This window comes from Siniperca chuatsi, linkage group LG17 (genome assembly GCF_020085105.1).
Source record: "Siniperca chuatsi isolate FFG_IHB_CAS linkage group LG17, ASM2008510v1, whole genome shotgun sequence".
Taxonomy (NCBI): Eukaryota; Metazoa; Chordata; class Actinopteri; order Centrarchiformes; family Sinipercidae; genus Siniperca; species Siniperca chuatsi.
The window spans coordinates 22,992,646-23,015,178 of record NC_058058.1 but is presented as its reverse complement, the minus strand read 5'-3'; the positions used below and the strand labels follow the sequence as shown (position 1 = coordinate 23,015,178).

The window sequence follows — 22,533 nt, the reverse complement described above, 5'->3', positions numbered from 1 at the left end:
ATTCCTCCACAGCGCTGTAAAAGACTCATTGCAAGTTAACGCTTTTTCACACCACTGTATACCATCAGGAAAGTTTCAACCAGAAGAGGTAAATATATAGACGAGGAAGACGATGACGACAGAACAAGGCAGATCTATTGCTAAATGAATTTGAGTGCGTGTTAGTGTAGTTTTATTTTATTTTCAAATTTAAACAGTATCACTCATTTTACGTCAAACATTACTTAACAAAGAACATTGGTGTTCATCATATAAGTATAGACTTAAAAATGAAAACAATAAAAACTTAAAGGTCCAGTGTGTAACATTTAGGAGGAGCAATTGGCAGAAATGGAATACCCATATTTATAAGTATTATAAGTTTTCATTAGTGTATGATCACCTGAAAATAACAATCGTTGTGTTTTCATTACCTTAGAATAAGCTGTTATTTTCTAGATAGGGAGCGAGTCCCCTCACACGGAGGTCACCATGTTGCACCGCCATGTTTCTACAGTAGCCCAGAACGGACAAACCAAACGCTGGCTCTAGATAGGGCTGGTCGCGTTTTCCGCAAGTTTTGCAGCCACCGTAGTTTCTCCTACACGCTTGGAAGGGGATGGTGAGGTGAGCGGTTTTCAAATGGTTGCAGTTTCACTGCTAGATGCCACTAAATCCTACACAGTGGACCTTTAAGTGAAATGTAGTTTTTGGTTCGTCCTGTCCTGCAGGTTCTGGAGCTTCTTAAGACGCAGCTACAGTCTCCTGTAAGTGGGTAGGAGGCTCAAGTTACTCCTGAAAATTTTTATAAAACTATGGAATCATTGTCTTATGAATAATACAAATCAGTACAATAATCAGAATTTAGCTCTGAACCTGAAGATAGGTTCTTTTGTTTGTTGAACATACAGCAACCAGCATCTGTATAGTCAACAGTGGCAATGAAGAAGTAGAACAGAGATTGAAAAACAGATTTATGTTTAAGGGTCACAAGTCAAGTAGTGCTGACTTTGTCAGTAAAAAGCAGTAAATCTCACTGAATTAATATTTTTCAAATACTGAAAGCAGTTCCCTCTTGCATGACCCAGAATACGTGAGTGGCAGCAGTGTAAACACATATTTATTTAATAGATAAAGAAAATTAATAGCATTGCTTCATTCCACCTCAAGCTTTGCAGTCCTCTCGAGTGCTCTTTCAGGGTGTTCTACATTCAAGCCACCACTTTGCTCAAAAGGTCTTGTAAGGTCCTCATGATAGGCCTCTTGGTTCTACAGACTATTGACCCTTGCTCATTGCAGCCACTCAGTGGTTGGTAAGCATTGGCAACGTGAAAGACAAAGCTCACAGCGAACAGAAGAGCTCAGGGACATCCATATTTTCTCTGATGATCGTTATGCAAGGGGACACTGTGAGAGGATTTTTCTCAGATATGCTGTTAGTCTCTGGCCTAGTTTCCTTTATAAACTGTAAATAGAAACAAGCTGCAGATTGTTTGAGGTAAAATGTTTGCACTTCGACTGTGAAAGTTTGTTTTAGATGGTATTTAGGATAGCACTATTGATGCCCTGGGCCTCGATATCACATGAGTATCGGCCAGTCTATACCAGGATTTATTTCCTTCCCCTTTATGAAAAAAAAGTAAACCAGTTAAATACAATATCCATATCATCTGTTTTAACAGGTATCTCTCGGTGTGTCTCATGAAATTTCTTTTCTCAGTTTCAAAATCTAAAACCTCAAAATCAGAACACAAATCTCATCTTTAAGATGAAACTTTTGAGTTTCCACTGTGCATTAATGTAATTTGATATACATTTGTTAACCATATAACTTTTTCTCAAACATGGCTGTTGTATTTCCACAACTGTCATCTCTTCACATTTACATCTCAACTTCTACAACCAATAGATTACTATTTATAATACTTTACATAAGCAATTTTATGTCATTTGTAAATGGAAAACTGCCAAATCTTGTGGTGAATCTGCAAATTATGCCTCATGATGAATGCTAAAAAAAATGCCCTCTTGTGATGACTTAGTGTTGGATTCCAGACTCGAAGGTTTGATTGATTCCTCTGCATTTTGTTCATTCAAGGGACATTTTCAAGGCACTTTTGAAAGCTATTTCTCTAGCAGGCTAAAGTGTGAGTGTCATCTTTCAATACAATTGTCTCTACTACACGTATGCAGCTATAAAAAGAATCCTCTGCATATTGAAATGAAAAATCTAGTTAGCTTACTGCAAAAAATTAAGTCGAGCATTTAGTTTAACAAAATCAATTTTTTTGTGTCTTGGTACTAGAGGGCAAAACAGAAGTACCCTGGGATTCTAAGACATTACATCAATTGTCAGTCCATGTGGACTAATGCATATACATATTACAGAATATTAAGTATTTTTACATAAACATACAAGGATTATTATCTGTCCATGTGCAATACCGCAGTAATTAAATGCCCTAAAAGAGCACTTCCTTGGTCCTACATTTTTATATATATATATAATTTGTTTTTACTTATTGTAATTTCTTATACAATAAAATAATCTTATACAGTCGGACACACAAGTGGATGAATAGGCAGAGGACTATTCCATGGAACTCGTGAGCTTGAATAACAGACCTTTTAAAGCTAGAGTGCGGGACTTTTACATATAAATGAATGTCAGTTACATTCGAGCCCCTGCCAAATGAGTTCACACAATGCTGATTAAGCCTATCATCGGCAGGTAAATCTCTCTGTATTTCGCAGTATACGGAATTTTTAAATCTGGTGTCTGTGGCGACATTCCCACGCTGGCGCACTGGTAATGATGCATTTTACGCCAACCAGCAATGATTGGTTTGCCAGAGCAGAAGTGGGGAGTAACCCAGAGACATGTAGAGAGCTCCGTGAATCCGCTGTTGCTGTAATCTATTTATTATTGAGCATTGTTTATTATTATTATTATTTAGTTTATTATGATTATATAGTTTGTAACGTTGTATTATATGCAGTCATGCCAATAAAGCATTGAAAAGAATTGAAATTGAACGGAGATGACTTTCTCTCTACATGGCTCTGGAGCAACAGTAACAATGCTGTAAGCTGCAGCAACTAGGAGTAAAACCTAAGAAGCGTCCAAGCAAAGTGTCTGATGCTCCAGATAAAAAAGAAACTGAGCGTTCAGAGGAAGGATTACTGTCAAAAAAAGAAAGCAATCGGCGGCGAGGACAAACACAGATAACCATTGGTGTAGCTTTAGCTTTAGAGAAGGGACTGAGGGCAGACACAGATGTTACGTTACTGCTCTTGGACAGCTTGGTAAAATATTTGAAGTATGCTACTTAGCTATTACATTTACTCTACCTAAATAATGGATTACTGTCTTCGAACTGTGGAAATTTCTCTGTATTTTTGTAACTATTTCTGAACACGAGCCTGGGGCGAGCTCACTGTAGGCGTCCATCATAAACACGCATCAACAGTGTTTGTGTAATTACTCTCACTGCCAGAAGGGGGAGACAAAAGTTCCGCACTGCAGCTTTAACATACTGTAACATAATTTCTCCATACTGATATGTCAGCTCCAAGTCCCAACAGCGCTAATGGGATAGCAGGGAATGACGGTTGTAAGTCTTTTGGCAGAAGGGATCAGGTGGGAGGTTATCAAGCAATAAGCTGAAGAGGAAAGTTCAAATGAGAATGAAAATGAACATCAGTGGTGCATTCCAATAAGGCAGGTGTGCTTTGAGATACAAATGGCTTTGTAAGTTTTTCACTACCCCCCTCTGTTACCAGAAATGGGGACACTATTTCATTTTCTTCTTGTCCTCTTCCTCTCACTTAGACTGTTCTCCACTTTTGTCATGTCGTCACAGAAATTTTGGGAGTTTCTTTTCTTTTAATAATTTACACGTTTTTTATCGAGGTGAATAATGGTGGTATGTGGTGTCTCATCACCTGGCACAGTAGAAAATTCCCCTAGTTTCATCAGAGGTGGCTCGAAGGTACAGTGCCTTTTGAGTCAGGTTTTGCATGACAGTGCGACTGCTTGGCCGTGGCACCGCGCTCATTATCTTGGTGGTGTGTTAAATGGATTGCCAGACACCTCCAGTTCAAGTCTGAAAATACCACAAATGAAGTAATTTTTCGTGTTCGAGTGAGAGAGACATCCTCAGAAAATCCAAAGTGTCCTTTGGATTACTGTTCTGCAGATAAGCACTGGCTTTGGCAGACAGGTGGAAGTCAGCTATTTTTAGACTACCTAGTGGGTGCAGTTTCATGACAGAAAAAATAGCTTATGAAGGAATTGCGTTTACAGTTTGTTCAGATGGCAGAAGAAGTCAGGATGAATAATAACCATGGTAGAAAAATGCTGATAACTGAAAAGCATCACGGGCATGATTTGACGTTGTTGGAAGTGGTGTTTAAGCTGAGGAAACATTAGAGTGTTTACCAAATATCCTCCTTCCCTCCCTCTGGCCCCTGCGGCCTTGCCAGCACATCTTTCCTCTAGTTTTCTTTCCCACTTAGTGAGTCAACAGTCGACAGCTGGGAGTGGAGCAGGGGATCTCGTAGGGGGCTGAGGGTCTTATGTAACAGTTGGTGTCAGGCTAGAATGCTATTAAGATGTCTTGTGGAGCTCTGCAGAGCAAACAGCACTGGCTAAGTTAGCGCCATGCTGGAGCACATGTGACAGTCTGGAATAGGGATACTTCAGTTTTAAAAGATGGCTCCAATGAAGAGACTTGAGTTTGATCTAATTATATGTGACCTTTTGTGTGTGAAGCATGCCAGATACAGACTTACGAAGGTTTGTCACACATTTGTTGTCCTGTCTCAAGCATTAATGTCATTGAATATATTGGAGAGTAATTATTAGTAGTTATTGTGTAGGGTTGCTGAGAGATACAACATTACTATGAATATTTTTCCAATATCAGTACATATTACTATCTGCAAATTTGTGCAAATTCACATACTGTATCAAGTGATATAATTGATGTTCAGTGATTATGCCAGTTTGTTCTGTCAAGTTTTGATTAGTAAAGGTGCACCAGAGCTGCTTTTGGAACTGAGATTATTACAGAGAACTTTATGAGGTACTTATTGTTGGCTGATAAGAGCAGCAGTTCCAAATAGAAATACTTTAAGTCATTCATGTCAACTATTGGTATATTATGAAACACTTACAGGGTTGATTCCTGCAACTATTATTTATGTATGTATTTCTTATTTATGCAATCTACTAGGGCTGCAGTTCATATCCTAATCAATTATTTGCTTGATCAAAATTTAAGTAATGTCATGAAAGTGCTCGTTTTGTCCGACAACCTAAAAATCTTTTGTTTACTGTCACATAAGACAAAGTAGCAAATTCTCACAATGAGAAGCTGGAATTAGCAATATTTGACATTTTTGCTTTAAAAATCAAAATATTCATTATATTATCAAAATATAATTACAAATTAAGAATTATCCAAATAGTCGATTCATTTTCTGTTGTCCCACAAGTCAGGTTAATTGACTAATCATTTCAGTTCTAATATGTACTAACAATCCTTTATTAATAAAAAAAGATAAATAATGACTTTGACGTCAGTATATACAAATGATGGTCAACAATGAATTGATGATCTGTTCTAATCTGATATGACAGCTGTGTAACATTAGATGTCAGCAATGAGCCTTGTCAGCCTTGTGAATGTGAATTTCTCTCTGTCATCTCTCTCTCAGGCACCCACCGAGGCTGGGCTGCTGTTCAGATGCGCCTCCTGCATGAACTCGTGTACGCCTCCCGTCGCATGGGCAACCCCGGCCTGTCTGTACGCCACCTGTCCTTCCTGCTGCAGACCATGCTGGACTTCCTGTCTGATCAAGGTCAGCTCACAGTAACCTCTCAGAAAGAGGCTTGAAAAGTAGCAATATTACACCTTCTTTTTCATTGTAGAATTTAAAGCCTGTGAGGTGCTTCCAGCTTCATGCCTAGCCTTCAAAAAACAGCCACCCTGTCCTTTGGTGATTGCGGCATTATACCTTGTGCTTAATAGTATGCGATGCACAACAAAGCCAGCTTTTTCTTGGCGGGAGTGCAACATTGTGCTCTGACCAGAAATCCTGTGCAGCCCGGAGATAGGGTTTTTACTGAAGCAGTGTGAGCCACATGGTCCGCTGGCCATACAATAGAGGCCAGCGTAATCCTTGGTTGGCCACAGAGCATGAGAATGGAGGGAGGGAAGGAGAAGAAGGAAACGAGGTACGAACAAGATGAAGCAAGCTTACAATATAATATATTAAACATCAGCAAAGGGCCTTCTGCAGCTGTGTTTATGGTGCTGCTTATACAAGCATTCTTACAAATACTCTAAACTCTACTCTCTACAGACTTACATACATCAAGGGCTAGAAAAACGTTACCAAATGATGTAATTACTGCTACTGCTGAGTGTTTTCTCACTGGAAAAACTGACCTTGTAAGCTGAGTTCTTGAGCAATGTCTTTTTGCTACAATAAAATAGCATTTCAAATTTACTTAGTGTAACTTTTTGGGCTCAGAGTGCTGCCTGCTGCAGTTTGGGTGCACTCCTTTGATTGCCTCTACTCCCATCTGCAGTATGATATTAAAAATGTCAGAAAGGTTATTGTAGGTTGCTCTAGTGGAATACGTCCCCATTGATGTATCTTTGTGTGTGTATATGTTAGAGTTGGACAGGAAAGGACTTTTATGACTCTGATACAGTTAACAGCCTCTGTTCTAAGTTGGAATCCTGTGTACATGTGGGAAGCCTGGAAAGGCATAGAAATTACAAATAATTGGACAATACTGTTTAATTCAGGCTCTCCACATATGACTATTGAATAATAATATGCAGACATTGTCAGCAGTCATCACACTGACTACACATGGGGAAATATTTATATTATATGAGAACTCAACAATACTATAAAACTCATTAATTAAAATTCACTCATGCCTCCTGGAAATAAACTTTTGGGATTAAAAATCCAAAATGCTTCTCTCTTTTTTTCTGAAGAAAAATGGCATTGCCACCTCTTTGGCTGGGCATATTCACCACTGTACCCATTGTTTTGCATTCAACGACATGCTTAATGCTGATATTGTATGATGAATGTTTGTTCCACACTTATGATTGCGTGATTCAGTTGTGAGCCTACTATTGTTAACTTGTTGAGGTTGGCATGCTCTAGCAACTCTATCCCTAATGTTTCTTTTGAAAGTCACCATAGGTAAGTCTTTGTTGACCTTCACTACACAATAATCATGGCACTGATCACTTGTTATGAAATTCAATGATGTAAAGATGATTTGTAGCAGTGAGCACAGTTTTTCAAAGCTTTGAATCAAATGATACTTCATGGAGCATGTAACATTTTCACTGATAATGAATTTGTATCTTTGATGACACGGTAATACCAAAGGTGGCATTCAAACCATATGCATGTTATTGTGTGCAGGAGTTTTTTTAAATTTGTTGGAGCTACTATGAAAAATAATTAAATTGAAAGTTAACTAAAAAAAGAAAGAGATGATTAGAAGACCTTCAGATATTGTCTCTTTGTTAACATCACATATTAGTGTTGGTTGCTTTAGTCTTGTTCATTTTTGCAAATATTGATTGCACTGGATTGTAGTGAGAAAATACATTTTCTTTGAGGTTGCCATCTGCCATTTTCTGTTAATTTCATCACATCACCCACAGGAGTTACATCTCTGAATTGTTTTTTTACCGAAGGCCTCTCTGATGCTGGTTGTACCTTTTCAAGTCCTGGCTGGTATCATTAGAAACATAGCTCAGAGCTGTTTTATGAAAGCCTTTACCTTTTAGCATTGCTAGAATTCCTCTGGGTCATGACAAGGTGACCAGGTAGGGTTAATTATAGCTGAGTGTAGGACTCCCTGAGAGAATGCCATTAGTGAAGGACGCATGATAAGGCAGAGTGAGATTTAAAAAAAACAAAAAAAACCAACAACAATAAGGTGAAAAAGAAAGAGGGAGCAGAGTGAATGAGGAGAGGTCATGAGTCGTCACTTGTTTCCACTGGATATGACTAACCCTTGGTTCTTTTGGTTCAGTAAGAGAAATAAACTGAAAGTAAAACTAAATTAAACAATTTCTGGACTGCTGCTGTCCTGCTCTTGATTTAATGCTTTGGAATATGCCACTTAGATAGAATCATTATGGACAGTGGAGGTCTCAGTTAGTTCTCATGATGTCGTGAGTTATAGATGGATTTATGGACTGGGCACTATGATAACAGATCTTGATATATTTAAACTTTTTTCTGTATTTTTCACTCAGAAAAATAATGTTATCATCATCCGTTTAATAAATACCATCAGATATACACTGCTTATGCAAACATGTTTTAAATTATTTAAAATTTTGACAAATCTTTAGACAATATTTGAAATAAAGGTTAAATAGAAATAAAAATGAATAAAAACCAGACCTAAAACACACTTAAACAATCTCAAGTCACACTTAACTAAAGTCTGTTTTAAACTAGATGACTACAAAGGATCAAACCTGAGTGAAAACTTGTAACATATTGATTCATTTGCAGGTCTGGAATAAGCTATTCTCCACTTAAAAGTAGATTCAAACCATTTGGTACAATTTTTACTCGAAGTATGTATAAAATATTAAGTGCAAGATAAAGAAAGACCTTCAGTGGTAATTCATCAGTTAGTACTTTTTAATTTTCCCCAGTGATTTGCAGCCTCAGTACAAATTACAGTAAAGGCCCCCTGGCAATGAATAGGCTTCATCTGCTGCCATTATGTTAATCAGTCACAGTGTTGCATTTAAAGCTTATGGAGAATGCATAATACCCTCTTGTCATCAACATATTTACATACTGTATCCCTGTCTTTAATCACAAGTTTGCATTTGGACATGCACTTACCTTGATGTGCTTTATTTGACCTGTTATTACCTTTTACCCAGCTGGCTGCCAGATTAACATCGGTGTGATAATTGCACTGTGACTGCTGGGTGTCTCAGGTGATTGGTGCTGTTGCTGTTTGTTGTGCTGCTTAACTCTGTTGCTTCCAACATTTAGGAAAACAGGAAGTGGCTCATACGGTATGGTATGTAGGAAAACTTGACAACAGGTGTTATTTGCCCAAATTCATTATTCTCATTGGCCGTTGGCCAGAATTTCACCAGCAGGCACAGAATACATGTCTGTGAATCATTTACAGTGATTTGATGGTGGATAAACTATCCCTAACCACTAACCACATCCAAATATCACTTATATTTTCAGAAAAAAAGTGATGTTTTTATTTATTGCAATGACCAGTGCAATTGTTGCATCATTTGGCAAAAATGGCTCACTTCACTTCTCCAAGTAGTAAATTGATATGGTTGGGGGTTGTAGACTCGCAATAGTAATGCCAAGTGCAGATGATGTCCCTTTTTTTTAAAATAATAACTCACATTTCCTGAGATATGAAAGCCTGGTCCCCATGTTTTCCCTGGGTAATGATAGACATTGTTTACAATGTTTATACAACTATCTGTAGAGATTTAGAAAAACAACTAACAACAAATAACTTGTTTTTTTGACTCACCACTGTCAGATTTACCAAAACAATTACTGTTATGATGCAGTATGTTCTAGTGTTGTTAATTGCAGGGGCGTATCTCTGTTGCAATTCAAAATACATTTTCTACAAATTAAGAATGCAGTTGTGATGATTTGCACTGGAAGATGTGTAGAATACTAAGCATCGCCAAACAGTTTGATGTGGATATATGAAGTGAAGCTGCAGATAGAACTCATCGACTCTCCTGCCACCTTGAGATGGCTGTAGGAATGTCTTCGCCCTGATACATCGGGCTGACGGCCAATGTTCTTTGACATCGGTTTGGTGCATCAGGGCCTTTAAGGGAGCGCTTTCATGTCGCCTGAAAGCAGATGTAGATAACAGATAATGTTAGAGGGGCACTACACTGGTTTTACCCAGTAAGATCAGTTTACCAGTCATTAGGAGTACCGCTCAGCCTGTGACAACAGTTGTACAATGTCTTTTGTGACTGTGGAGGAGCTTTGTCAAGTTTGAGAAAATAACCCCAATAATGTCATTAGGATAATCTCTGCTAGGCTTGAAGATTAGACATTTTTAATAATTATAAACTGGGGGCATGGAGTTTGAAATACATGGGCATTTACCAGGCAGTCTGGGTCTTAAAAAAATATGCTATCGAGTTGCATTTTGGGAAATATAGGCTCCAGTTTTTTGGGAACTTGACCCATATTAGGGACTAAAAGAGCTTGGCCTCTGCTGTTGTGATCTCTTGTGAGTCCTCCAGCTTTTTGGAAGCACAAAAGTACCAAATGGCTAAAATACCCCGTTAAGATTTGTCTTTATTGACGTTGTTGCCATAATTACATACATTACATATTACATATTATAGATTAGTAGCACTCATTAAGTACCAGTAGCTGGTCAAATCACCAAATCACAATCACAAGCACAACAATGGTAATTATTTAATTTTTGCCAAAATACCAACACCTGACTCCTACCTGGCCTTTCACCCTTACAGACACATTCAATGCCAAATTAAGCGGAAAGGAGCATTGCTGGGTCAGGAGAAAGTCAACATGTCATAGCAGTGCGTGCAACAGTTTTTGTAAACTAAAAATAGAGATGGAAAAGTTTGCTATTGTTTACTTTTAAATTGTGAATTTCATATAAGAAAGATTAATGTCACTCTTTCAGTTGCTGAGTTTTCAGTCTACAAGGATTATTCTTTTTAACTCTAGTGTTTATTGTTTTTATGATTTATGTTTCACTTTAAGTATTTTTTTGCTTCTGGCTTTTTGCTTGAAATACCAACCAGAAAATCTAAATTATTCATAAAGCTGCTGACATGTCTGTTTGTGGTCTGTCGGTAGTTTTCATTTCACAATATAATTTGATAAATCACCCTTTGAAAATGTTCCCATTGTCTGCGCTGTCATTAAAGGTATTTGAAGCTCTACTCTCACCTCTTCCCATGGTGCCTATAAAATAGTGTCTAAGAATGATAACTCTCCAAGCACAGCGAATATAGAAATCTCTGGGGGGTTCTTAACTGTACTGCTGAGTTTTTTTTATTTCATCAATTGTGAAAATCTTTAAAAGAATCAGGAGAATGATAGTGGTGTCACATCAGGACATAAACTTGTTGAAAATTTCAGTTATTATTGCCTGATTTGCTATTTGGTTACCACTCCATTATTCAGTCTGACATCAGCTTCTTGTTTTCCATTTTCTTCCAAACAGAAAATGGCCAATTATTTATGATTATTTTACCATTTACTGTTTCCTTGTTGCTGTGCACTCCAAGTCATGCAGCAGTCAATCCAAGTCTCTCAGCCTCAGTAGCTGCATCAATTTCATCCATGCTTTCTATCATGGCTCTGGCTCTGGCTGAGTTAGATAACATTTCCAACTTCAGTACCTAATACAAAAGCACTAATTGGACATTCAGAGGTCTGCAACCTGTAGTTTAGTCATCTTGCTTATTTTCATATTTAACCATTGGCTATATTGTCCCCTCCGGGATCTTCACTCATATGCATCACACAGCTCTGTATTAGCATTTGGTAGAATGGTAATTAAGAACCATTATGAAATAATCACAATTTGGTTCAGGGTAAGTGTGTGTGATGATGAGGCTAAATGCACCCAGAATTTTTAAATGTGAGGTGGTTGGGGATGTGAAGAATATTTTGTTAAAGAAATACCTGAAAGCATACAGGCCACTGGAGTACAACTTCAAATGATATAAAAGGACAATTTTTGTGAATATATTGTGTTTTTCAATTTCTATATGCTTTTCAGTTAGCTTTTTAGTTTAACCTTTTCAGTGTTTTCACTACTGCTGTAGTGTGGTGTATCAGAGTTAGATGTGCATCTCAGGGTTTCCATCATACATTTTCACCATCGTAAAATTCAGGTTTTTGTTCTCTTTTTATGTGACATTCTCACTGAAATTTGATAGTGGTCTCCCAATGAACTTTCTCCCATAGTTCAGTCCTGAGAACCCACTGTTAGGTACACAGACACCTGGGATCTGCATTTTCTTGTGCTGTGTTTTGACATGGGATATTTGTGCTGAGATGGGCCGTGAGCAACCGCGACCATTCATGCCATGCTAGCAAGGTGCTAGTGTTTTTCCACTGCACAGAATGCCAGAGTGAACTAACTTGTTTACTTTGATGACATGTTATAGTTTGAACAAATCACAGTAGGGACTGCAGCTCTTCATCTAACACCTCACTCCTCCCTGCAATATTTAAAATTGATCAGCTGACCAAATAGTGCAGAATATGTCCATATCTTGTGTTGTTGACCCGTTTGGGTTCTTCTGGTGAATGTCCTTACTGTTGGGTAAAAACAACTAGGTACTGACTCCATGTGTAATGGAGTCTACAACCTACCAAGACCCAACCGATTAGAGTTTGTAGGGACGTGAACATGTGGTAATAAGCCATGACCAAACTGTGGCACTCGCACGCACACAGAGATGCAAAAGTGTGAATCCAACTGAAACAAGAGTGGGAATTGTTTTCTAGAACAGTAAAACTTGAGCTCTAATGCCTCATTTTGGGGGCAAAAGCAGAGAGGAGACACATCAAGGAAGAAGTAAGGCAGGGAGGGACGAAAACAGAACATTTTGTGCATCACAGCATACTTGAAAGACTGTGGTTGTAGTTGCATCATCTAAAAATGAATCAATACATTGTTTGCCCTTCACATTTGTCCCTCACACCAACTCACCTCATATTATATTACTTTTCATGAAGCTTAAGCTTGCAAAACAGTTTCCTAATAAACCCAATTGACACCTGCTGCTTTACGAATTACGTTATATCTATCCTTACAAATTGGGAGGCATTAATAAGGCTACGTACAAAAGATGCTGTCAGAATACCTGAGCCCTCTCATTACTGTCACACTAATTTGTATAAGCATTGTTTCATTGTTGCCAGGAAAGAAGACTTGCAAACAAACTTGTTAGATGAAGGCAGATTTAACAGGTACAAATTTCAAAAGTGTCTCGCTCCTACTCTTCTGCCAAACAAGTCAGTTTTCAGAGAAGAGGATTCAGAGCAAACTTTTACCCATGCTGCCTTTCATCCTGCCTTCAATTGTTATTCTTCCTGTTGACGGTTGACACTTGGAGATGAGATTCTTTAGTTTTGGGAACTGTATGAAGTGTTAAGAGCTGCACCTTTTCTCCCCTCTTTTTGTTAAGTGTAACAAATGTTTCTTTGCTTATCTGGACAGTGTGTTCCAGCTGTCAGGCTAACAGTGTGCTTTATTGTGTTTGTCTGGGCAGGGCTCTTGGTGAAAAGCAGGGTAGAAACCAGTCAAAAAATAGTTTTTATCCTAGTTTAACCCCATGGGTATGATTATGTATCACATCAAGCTGAACTAGTTCTGACAAAGGACAACTAAACAAATGTTTTGCTTTTAGTGAAAATTGCAATTGAACACCAATGCCAATGCACAGCTGACCACTGTCATGCACTTAAGTTTTGTGCAAGGGGAAATAACTGGTCAGCAGCCACAATCCTAAAAGTATTGCCAAAAGACAAACAAAACAAACTACCCTACCATTTTTCATACCGATGTGAATCTATTTCAATGGTGCTCTGGCTTTGTTAGTCCTTGAAAATGTTACGGACAAACGAAAAAAGAGATTGCATGGTATGGGTGGCTGAATAGTCATTCAGATAGTGCTCTGTCACTGACTACCTCCACCACTAATTCAACATGCTGAATGGCTGAAGCCTAAGCAGGCGTTCAGACAGAAATCAGTCCTGCGTTTAAACAGTGCAGGGGGCTGTGTTAATGGGGGCTTGTTGCTTCAGGCACCTGTTAGACATGATATTTGATCTAGGAAGTCCAGTTTAAGTAACAGAAACGTGAATTGGAAGGCTTCTCAGACACCCAAACACTGGACAGTGGTTTATAGTACTCTGATACAGGATTTTACAACTCTTAGACATAAAGTTATTATGGCACTTATTATTAAGTTAATTGGCCACTGCACTGCTTTGCCTGATGACTTTGCGTTGTAGCAAAAGTTGAGCCAAGTTCAACTTTTTTGCTGGACGACCCTGCGTTTTGTGTTGGCAACCGCGCTGTGTCAACGGACCGGCTCCTTTCAAATGAATGAGAGGGCTGCGTTTTTCCATGCAGGGCTAATGTCGGTCTGAAGGCAGCTTAAGGGACAACTACAGCCAATGGTGCCAGACACACCGCAAAAACTATAGGTGATGGTCAGCCACAGATGCTCAATGACAGACGGTAAACTGTTGGCTTGGTGTGTCAGGACCTTAGTTGTTGTGCATGGCCAGACATGATTATAAAGCAGGGCACTATTTTACTTCGACCTGTAGGTTTTATTGGTTAGTTGTTACTAAGTTGACTCATCTAATTCATTGGTAGATACTGTACATTTTGTGTACGTAGTTTAATGCATTGATTATACGTAGCCAATTTTTGTCTAAGAATGAGTACTTTTTGTGACCATCATTTGATCAGCCCTAATCTTGAAATCGTATAAACTACACTCATTTAGATGGGATTTCTAGGTTGCAGGTGTTCTGGTTGGCAGTGCCAGTGCACTTCATCACTTCAGTAAATGATACAGGCTCTTTGTGGTGACATTAGCTGTCCTTTTGATAGCAGGCTCACTACATAGTAAAAACTACACCCATAATGAAACTATTTTTGTTACTTAAAGCTACACTAATCAATATTTTTATATTAACAATGAATCAAATTACTATGTATAATGTGAAAGGTGTCCCTCGTACCAATAGCACAGAGAATTATCATCCAACTCTGTAGTTCCCCTCAGCTTAACAGAACGTTTTTAGCGTACTTTACAGTAGATCATTGATTTGGATTTCTGGCCCTCACACTCTGCTCTCACCAATCTTGTTTCCAACCTGTTTTCCATGAAAACGTTATGAAAAACCCACGGTACACTACCTACGCAGCACTAAACAGTAGGAAGACAAAGTTAGCAATTAGCCGGAGCATTTAGCAGCTAGATATTTTTCTCAGAAGTTGGTGGAGACCAGAAACATGTTGCATGTTAGCCACTTAATAAGGTGAGAATATGTCAAAATATTTACAGCTCCACTGCCCCCAAGTGGCCAAAAAAATGTATTAATGGTGCTTTAAAGGTACAGATTAACCTGAAAGGAAGCAGCATTATTGAAGAAATATGATAAAAATAATCATGACACTCATCAGTAAAATTGCAGCTTTTTTAATGCTGATAAAAATGCTGTTTGTTAATGGTGTTTTGCTAACATTTCACTTCAGTTCTTTGATCTAAGTTTCAAATAAGACAAATTTAAACTGAAATTGACTTACTTTGATCAGTGCTGATTTTATTAATCATAATGGAAGACATACAAATTTAATGTAAGGTCATTATTTTATTCTATACTTGGCAAAACACTTTATGGATATAGAATCAACATTTAAACAGAAATGACTTTTTTCTTTGAGCACAAAACCACTGCTTTTTGTCCTGGAGTGGCCCCTAAACATTCAGCTGCTGTGAACACTCAGACATGGCAAACAAGAAAAAAATGGACAAATATGTCATCAATCATGAAAGCTATGAGCCAGGAGGATAACTTAGCTATCATCCATTCATCTGTTGCTATTTTATTCCTTTTATGCTTCTTCTTCCTCTGATTCCTTCCTTTCTCCATCCATCTCAATCTCACTTTATTCCCTCCTTTTTCCCCTTTTCCCTCTCTACATTCCTTCACTCTAACCGTACTCCTTTCATTCCTTCCTTTCCTGACTTCACTCTGATCTACTGGTGGTGGGTTTCTGGCTCCCAGTCTGTATTTACAAGGTTGTAGTTGTACACATATTAACATTCATATGGACAGTTCTTGGAATAATTTTACTGTTGCTAGGAGACATGGAAATCCTTAGACTAATTATTTTGGCTGTTAAAACAAGCATCTCATATATACAGTATATATCTTACGCAGCTGAAAAAAATCTTTCTCTTTTGGATTATGCAGTAAGGATATAGTTTATATTCCAGTATTTTTACAGAACAGCTGTAAACATTTTTATTGAAAGTACAATGAGGTGAAGAAACACACAGACTTAACATTAATACAAAAAGCTTGCATTCATAGGACATCATAAGGTACTCCCATGAGTTTTTATAGATCTGTTTGAAATGTTTGCATGTAAATGTCATTTTCTCCTTGATACTGACACTCTTGAAACTTGCAGAGCCAAAGGAAATTGTATGGCTGGGTGAGCAGTAATGTTCCCTCAAAAGGTATTGATGGTACAATAAAACTTACAATTTTACTTGAAGGCTGGGGCTGTTATGGCTGAGAGAGTGGTTTCACAGGTCATTAATGTCTGGTTAATTTATATCCCACACACACGGAGTCTCTACAGTGGAGATAGTACTCAGATTATCTGGGTGTGGGGAAATTTAAAGGGAATTGTGTTATGTCATAATTGTTGCTGCCTGATCTTTGGATAATTGTTTCTATAGATTTCTTTATGTGCTCTGGCCATGTGCTCATTGATTTACCTACTGTTATATGCTCCTACATTTATAGAGAAGAAAGAGGTGACCCAGAGTCTGGAGAACTACACCTCCAAGTGTCCAGGTGGAATGGAGGTCATCACCCTTCCTGATGGCCTGAAGCTCCCTCCGGTGCCCTTTACAAAGCTCCCCATTGTCCGGTAAGACAGGAGTGTGAGTTATTGTTACTTTCATGTATCTTGTCACATGCAAGATTTGTAATATGGAAAAATATCATCCAAATTACAAATCTAGAGCGATTACACCATTGACGCATAAAAGTCTGGCAGTTAGTTAGCCACTGCTACTAAACGATTGTGTAAAAAAGCTCTGAATATGTAATTGGTGCTTTTAATGTTAATTGCTATGAAATTAGGCTTTCCATTAATCTTTAATGGAATGTTAATTTAAAAAACATTTCTCAAATTGGGAATTGTTGTCTTTTTAAAATAGTTGAAAATCATACAGTTGTTTCAAATGGAATTTCATATTGTTAACAAATTCCATTAGAAGACCAAAACCAACAATGTTAGTCTGTCTCTCAATACTATCCAAATGATCCAGCCTGTCTGTGGAATTCATACAGTAAATCTTGAAAATGGGTCTAAAATGAGTCATAATTAAATAATTCCCTAAAACTGCTGGGCCCTATAGTTTTTGGAAAACTTAAACAGGAGAATGTAGTACTGTAAATTTGTTGAGGACTATCACAAAGTCCTATAATATCGGGTATTTGCCGAATCAAACACACAAACAATTTTCATTTTGGTCGGTAATCAAGTTGCTCTCGGAAGTGACATTAATTAGTGACAGCTGATATGACCTGCTGCTGGCGACATTTGCCATTTTAACCGGCGAAAGTGAAAGTCAGTGCCGGCTAAAATGAGAAGCTGCTAGCTGAATGTTTTGGGCACTGCTCTTAGCTAGTGAGAAAGAGACATTTGTTCCCTGTATTTTGCCAATATCGGTGTCTGAACTCTGAGTCAGTCACCATTGCACCCAAATCATTTGTTACATTAACACACAAAATAGCTGAAGACACAAACGACACATGATGACCCGAAAAACATTCAGTCTTGTTTTGCATGAACGAATGAGTAACTAATTGATAATTATAGCTATAAACTGCGGTATGTGTAAGAAACACTTCATTTTCCAAGGGCTTGTCAGTTTCATCACCAAAAGTAGTTTGGTTCCCAGAGCTCCACACCCACCTCTAATGATCAACATGATTTCATTATTCATGAGCCAATACTCTGATTGGCTGGTAGTATTGATTCCCTTAAAATAAACAATGGCTGCTGAAAAGGAGACAAAACAAACCACATTCAGAGTTATAGTTGATACTGAGTATCATTATTTGTTTCCAGTGTGACATCACACCAATGGGTAGTTGTCAGTGGCTTGTTCAAATGGTACACACGTAACAAACTTGTTGAAAACGTGAGGATACCAGTGTAATGCTTTTACAGCGCTTAAATAACTTATCTTACAGCGATGTCCACCTCAAAGCAAGACAGATATGCTTCAAGACAAGACCCCGACAACAGCTATCACTTCTTTTCACATTAATTCACAGGCTTTAGAATTGTTCCGCAGTGAAAACCAGCGTTGCAAATACATTTTTGTCATTTCTGAATAAAACATTCTCGCACTTAGAAACTCAAAAATAAAAGTTTACAAGGAGCTCACGAAGGCCGGATTTCTTTAAAGCGCTCAGAGCTTCTTGAGTATGAAGATAAATAGGTGATATAGGTTCTTTTGCAAATACTGCAGTTAGTAGGCTACTGTGGAAGCAGAAGTGCTGGAGAGCTGGAAACATACCAAGAGAAAAACCAGGCAACCAGTCATTAGTGCCTAACCATAAAGACTTGTATTATATTGCTTGCCATATTAATGAGCAACAGTAACTTTCCTACAGAACTGTGGGTTCTGATGTGCAGGAGTCTTTTTCTACTAGATTACATTGACAAAGTATCGGTGAATGAATTAATTGTCCCCTGGTCCCTGAAATTGAGGAGTACATACTTTCTTCAAGTGTCTGTACTTTTTTTTATTGGTTTGCCGACTTTGTAACCTTTAACAAAGAGTAGTATTATAAATCTCTTGCAATGTACTGTAATAATGAGACTTACTCATGTCATTGTTGTGATGCCCAAACTAGGTCTGTGAAGCTCCTCAATCTGCCTGTCAGTCTGCGTCCTCACAAAGTGAAAGGCCTGCTGGGACAGAATATGTCCACTGCCAGCCCCTTCATCTACTCACCAATCATCATGCACAACAGAGGAGAGGAGCGTTGTAAGAAGATAGGTAAGCCCAACATCATTTTTGTTGTGTCCATGCACACATATTTTCCTCATTTCAACCTACTGTACATTCTCACACACCACCATTTGGTTTTGTTGATTAAGGGTGTATCCTGATACCCATACTCCAGCACATGATTGTGAAATGACTGATGACTTTCAGCTTTAATTTGAGGGTGTTTACATCTACATCAGGTGAAACGTGTAGGAGTAATAGCCCTTTTTGTATGAAGACATCCGATTTTAGTTGACCAAAGGTAATTGGACAGCCTAACTAAAGAATACAGAATCACAAGTTCTCCTACTCCTTCTCATTTCCCTAATCTCCGTTCCCTCACTTCCCCCCGCCATGACCTTGGTTGAGCATTGTTAATCCTTGCTTAAGACAGTTCCATATTTAAAACATCTAATAGACATCGTAACCAATGTTTAGTAGTAAATCATGGGGAGGTTTCCAGTGCTGAACTATAATCTTCTTGGCTGCAGTTAAACATGCATGCCAGTTTTTTTGTGTTCTTTCTGAAATAGAAGCGTTAGAGTCATCATTGAGCCAATGTAGGGTCCACTGGAAAGTGGGTTGTCAGTTTGTCAGTTGTGAGATATTGCTGACCCCTTTCATCCAGACTGCATACACGCATACATCCTGGACATTCCCAAGCAGATGGCAGAAAGGAGCCTAATATTTCAAGTTGGACAGTATATCTTGAATATAGTCAACAGGAGGTGCACGCGACTGCACAAGATTGATTAATCGAAGTCTGTTTACAGGTGTTTGGGAGTACTACTGCATGTGTGAAATAAGTTGTATAAAGCATTTTGTGGCTCCAGAGGGAGCTGTGTGAAATATGTTAAATGTCCTCAAGTGATGTCACTTGAGTCAGTGTCGGTTGGGGCTGAAGACTGAGTCTGAAAATGAAAAAAATCTGGGGGTGTGGAGTTAGAAAGAAGTGAGCTTCTCTCTAGCCCGCTCCTCATTTCTGCTTGAAGCTAGAGGCTCCAGGCTACATTAGCCGCTACTAGCATAACACACCTGATTCTCAAACCGAACTGTGTCAACGGTTGAGTTGCATTGTGGGTAATGTAGGTGCCAGGTTTTGACAAGGAAGAATGTATGGATGAAAAAAAACATGATATCTTTGGATCTGCAGCATCGATTTTGTTAAAAAAAATTGTCCATTGTGAGTCCGACAATGTTGTAGAATTGCAATGATAGTGCAAGTGCTTCTGCTTTATAATCAATATACTTGTTTAGGTCTTTGCTGCTCATCATATTTAGTGTTTGCTTGAACATCCTTAGTAGTCATTGACTGGCTGAAGTCTACAACCTGTTGACATCAGTATTTTAACTTTCATTGATATTAATAACATCCACTCATGGCAGAAACATGACGGATTCCGTATGGGGATGACATTGCACTGGCTTTTGATGTAAGTCTAGTCAGTACAGTCTCTCCATTTCAGGCTTATTTCTGTTGCCTTGTCAGACTAGCTGAGTGTACCACAGGGTTTACAACTCTACATTAATTGTAGTTGGATGATATTGGCCAGCTGCTGTCATTTGTCTCTAATGGTATGTCTGCAATCAACTGTCTATAAAATCTGAAATTATATTTAATTCTATTCACCTGTTCTGTCATTTTCCAGAGTTACATTTACCAGTGAAGAAGTGATTGAGCAATCTATTTGTAATCTTTAGGCAATACTGGGGAAAATGGCTTGTAATTTTTAGGCATGAAAATGGTCAAACACAGAGTACAAGTTAATGTACATAAAATATCAGAACTAAATTTGAAATGAATCCCGTTTAGTCAATGAACCTGTTGGATGTAAGAAACTGTCTTTAACTAGGTCAGTTTCAAAACATTTGTTACCCCTCTTTATCTTCTTTCATTTAATTAATTATAAATGCTGTGTAATGAAATCCATGCTGAATTGGGGTAATGTCTCCTATACCTTATCAGTTTCTGTAATTTCTTGGTACCAGTATTTACTGACTGACTGTGATTTCTTTGTCCACAGACAAACAAGTCAGCGCCATAAAGAGCAAAATGTATTTGATCAGTTCTTTAATTAGGAGTTTGCTCCACTCAAGTGTAATATTCATTATATTCATAGTCCTCTTGCCTGCATTCCTGTCATGGCGTCCTTGTCAACAAAGCCTGTCTTCTTAACTTGTCCAATTTAGAATTGATGACTCCCTTTCATAAATGTCCTAACCACCTGAGAAACATACAATTTATTCATCACTTGGTATGTAAGCAATAGCAATAGGCTCAAAGCTATGCTCGACTGAACCGCTGCTCTCCTGACTGGAAATCGGATGTATCAAAAACTACAGCTTGTTTGCGTTGTGTCTGGAGTGAATCCATTTCAGTGTTTTATGCCATCCCAAATGCAGAATCGTCAAACAAAGTCAAATTTAGCATTGTAACATATTTAAGTAGCAGTGAGAAAGTGAGTGTGGCTGTTCATTGGCTGTTGTGTATTTGAGATTGCGTTGGTTCAGGTTGTAGACATCAGCAGCAACATGTTGCCAGTGCTGAGTCAGGGACATCATGCAGGGCCCCCTTCATCTCTTAGCACTTTGAAGCCCTTTGAGGTCCATCCCTAGGCCCTTTGAAGCAGAAGTTTACATCTTTTGTGTCAGAGTATATTTTTTTATCAAAGCACAGTTGTGACATCAATGCCCAGCCTAACCCATAGAGCAATCAATGTAAAATATGACAAATACTGATGCCATTTGTAAAATAGTCATTAAGTTTTTATTCCTTCATTGTAGGTTTTTTTTGTCATTTACCGTAAACATTATTTCTTGTTTTGGTAGTCTGACTAATAACCAAAACCTTTGAGCAGTTTGTTTCTTCTTTGCTTGCTTTAGAAAAGTGCTTCTTTTTTGTTTTTTTGCTACTACAACAAAAACTGCAAAAATTGGATTCCCTTTATTCAGCGATGGTTCATAAGGAAATCGTGTTGTACAGTGGTGTGAAAAAGTGTTTGCCTCCTTCCTGATTTCTTATTTTTTTGCATGTTTGTCACACTTAAATGTTTCAGCTCATCAAACAAATTTAAATATTAGTCAAAGATAACACAAGTAAACACAAAATGGAGTTTTTAAATGAAGGTTGTTATTATTAAGGGAAAACTAAATCTAATAACCTAATAACTGGTGGGCCACCCTTAGCAGCAACAACTGCAATCAAGCGTTTGCGATAACTTGCAATGAGTTTTCGAGCATGAACTGCCTTTTTAAGGTCATGCCACAGCATCTCAATAGGATTCAGGTCAGGACTTTGACTAGGCCACTCCAAAGTCTTCATTTTGTTCTTCTTCAGCCATTCAGTGGTGGACTTGCTGGTTTGTTTTGGATCATTGTCCTGCTCCAGATCAACTTTGCTGTTGTTTGATTGTTGTTAAGCTACTGTCAGTGAAGCTGACAATTCATTGATAATAGCTTAACATTGATTGATAAAAAAGTGCCAAAGCAATTAGAAAACAATAGTGAAAGAAATTAGTATTCTTGTAAAAAAAAAAAAAAAAAAAGAAAAAAAAAAGACACGCAGAACAGAAGCGTTTTGAGTATGACTTGAAATTTACTTTATGTTGAATTTACTGCGTGAGCCATTGCAGTACAGGTAATTCCACCACCCTCA

General features: G+C 38.1%; 1 protein-coding gene across 3 annotated transcripts in view; it reads left to right on the top strand.

Annotated features, from left to right (window-relative positions):
- trappc9 (trafficking protein particle complex subunit 9) overlaps positions 1-22,533 on the top strand; it is a 212,126-nt gene that overhangs the window by 17,822 nt on the left and 171,771 nt on the right. For all 3 annotated transcript variants that reach the window (XM_044171437.1, XM_044171439.1, XM_044171438.1), the window contains 3 exons: positions 5,701-5,844; positions 16,612-16,738; positions 18,742-18,887. In XM_044171437.1, the coding sequence (XP_044027372.1) occupies positions 5,701-5,844; positions 16,612-16,738; positions 18,742-18,887 (417 nt within the window). The remainder of the gene's footprint in view (positions 1-5,700; positions 5,845-16,611; positions 16,739-18,741; positions 18,888-22,533) is intronic.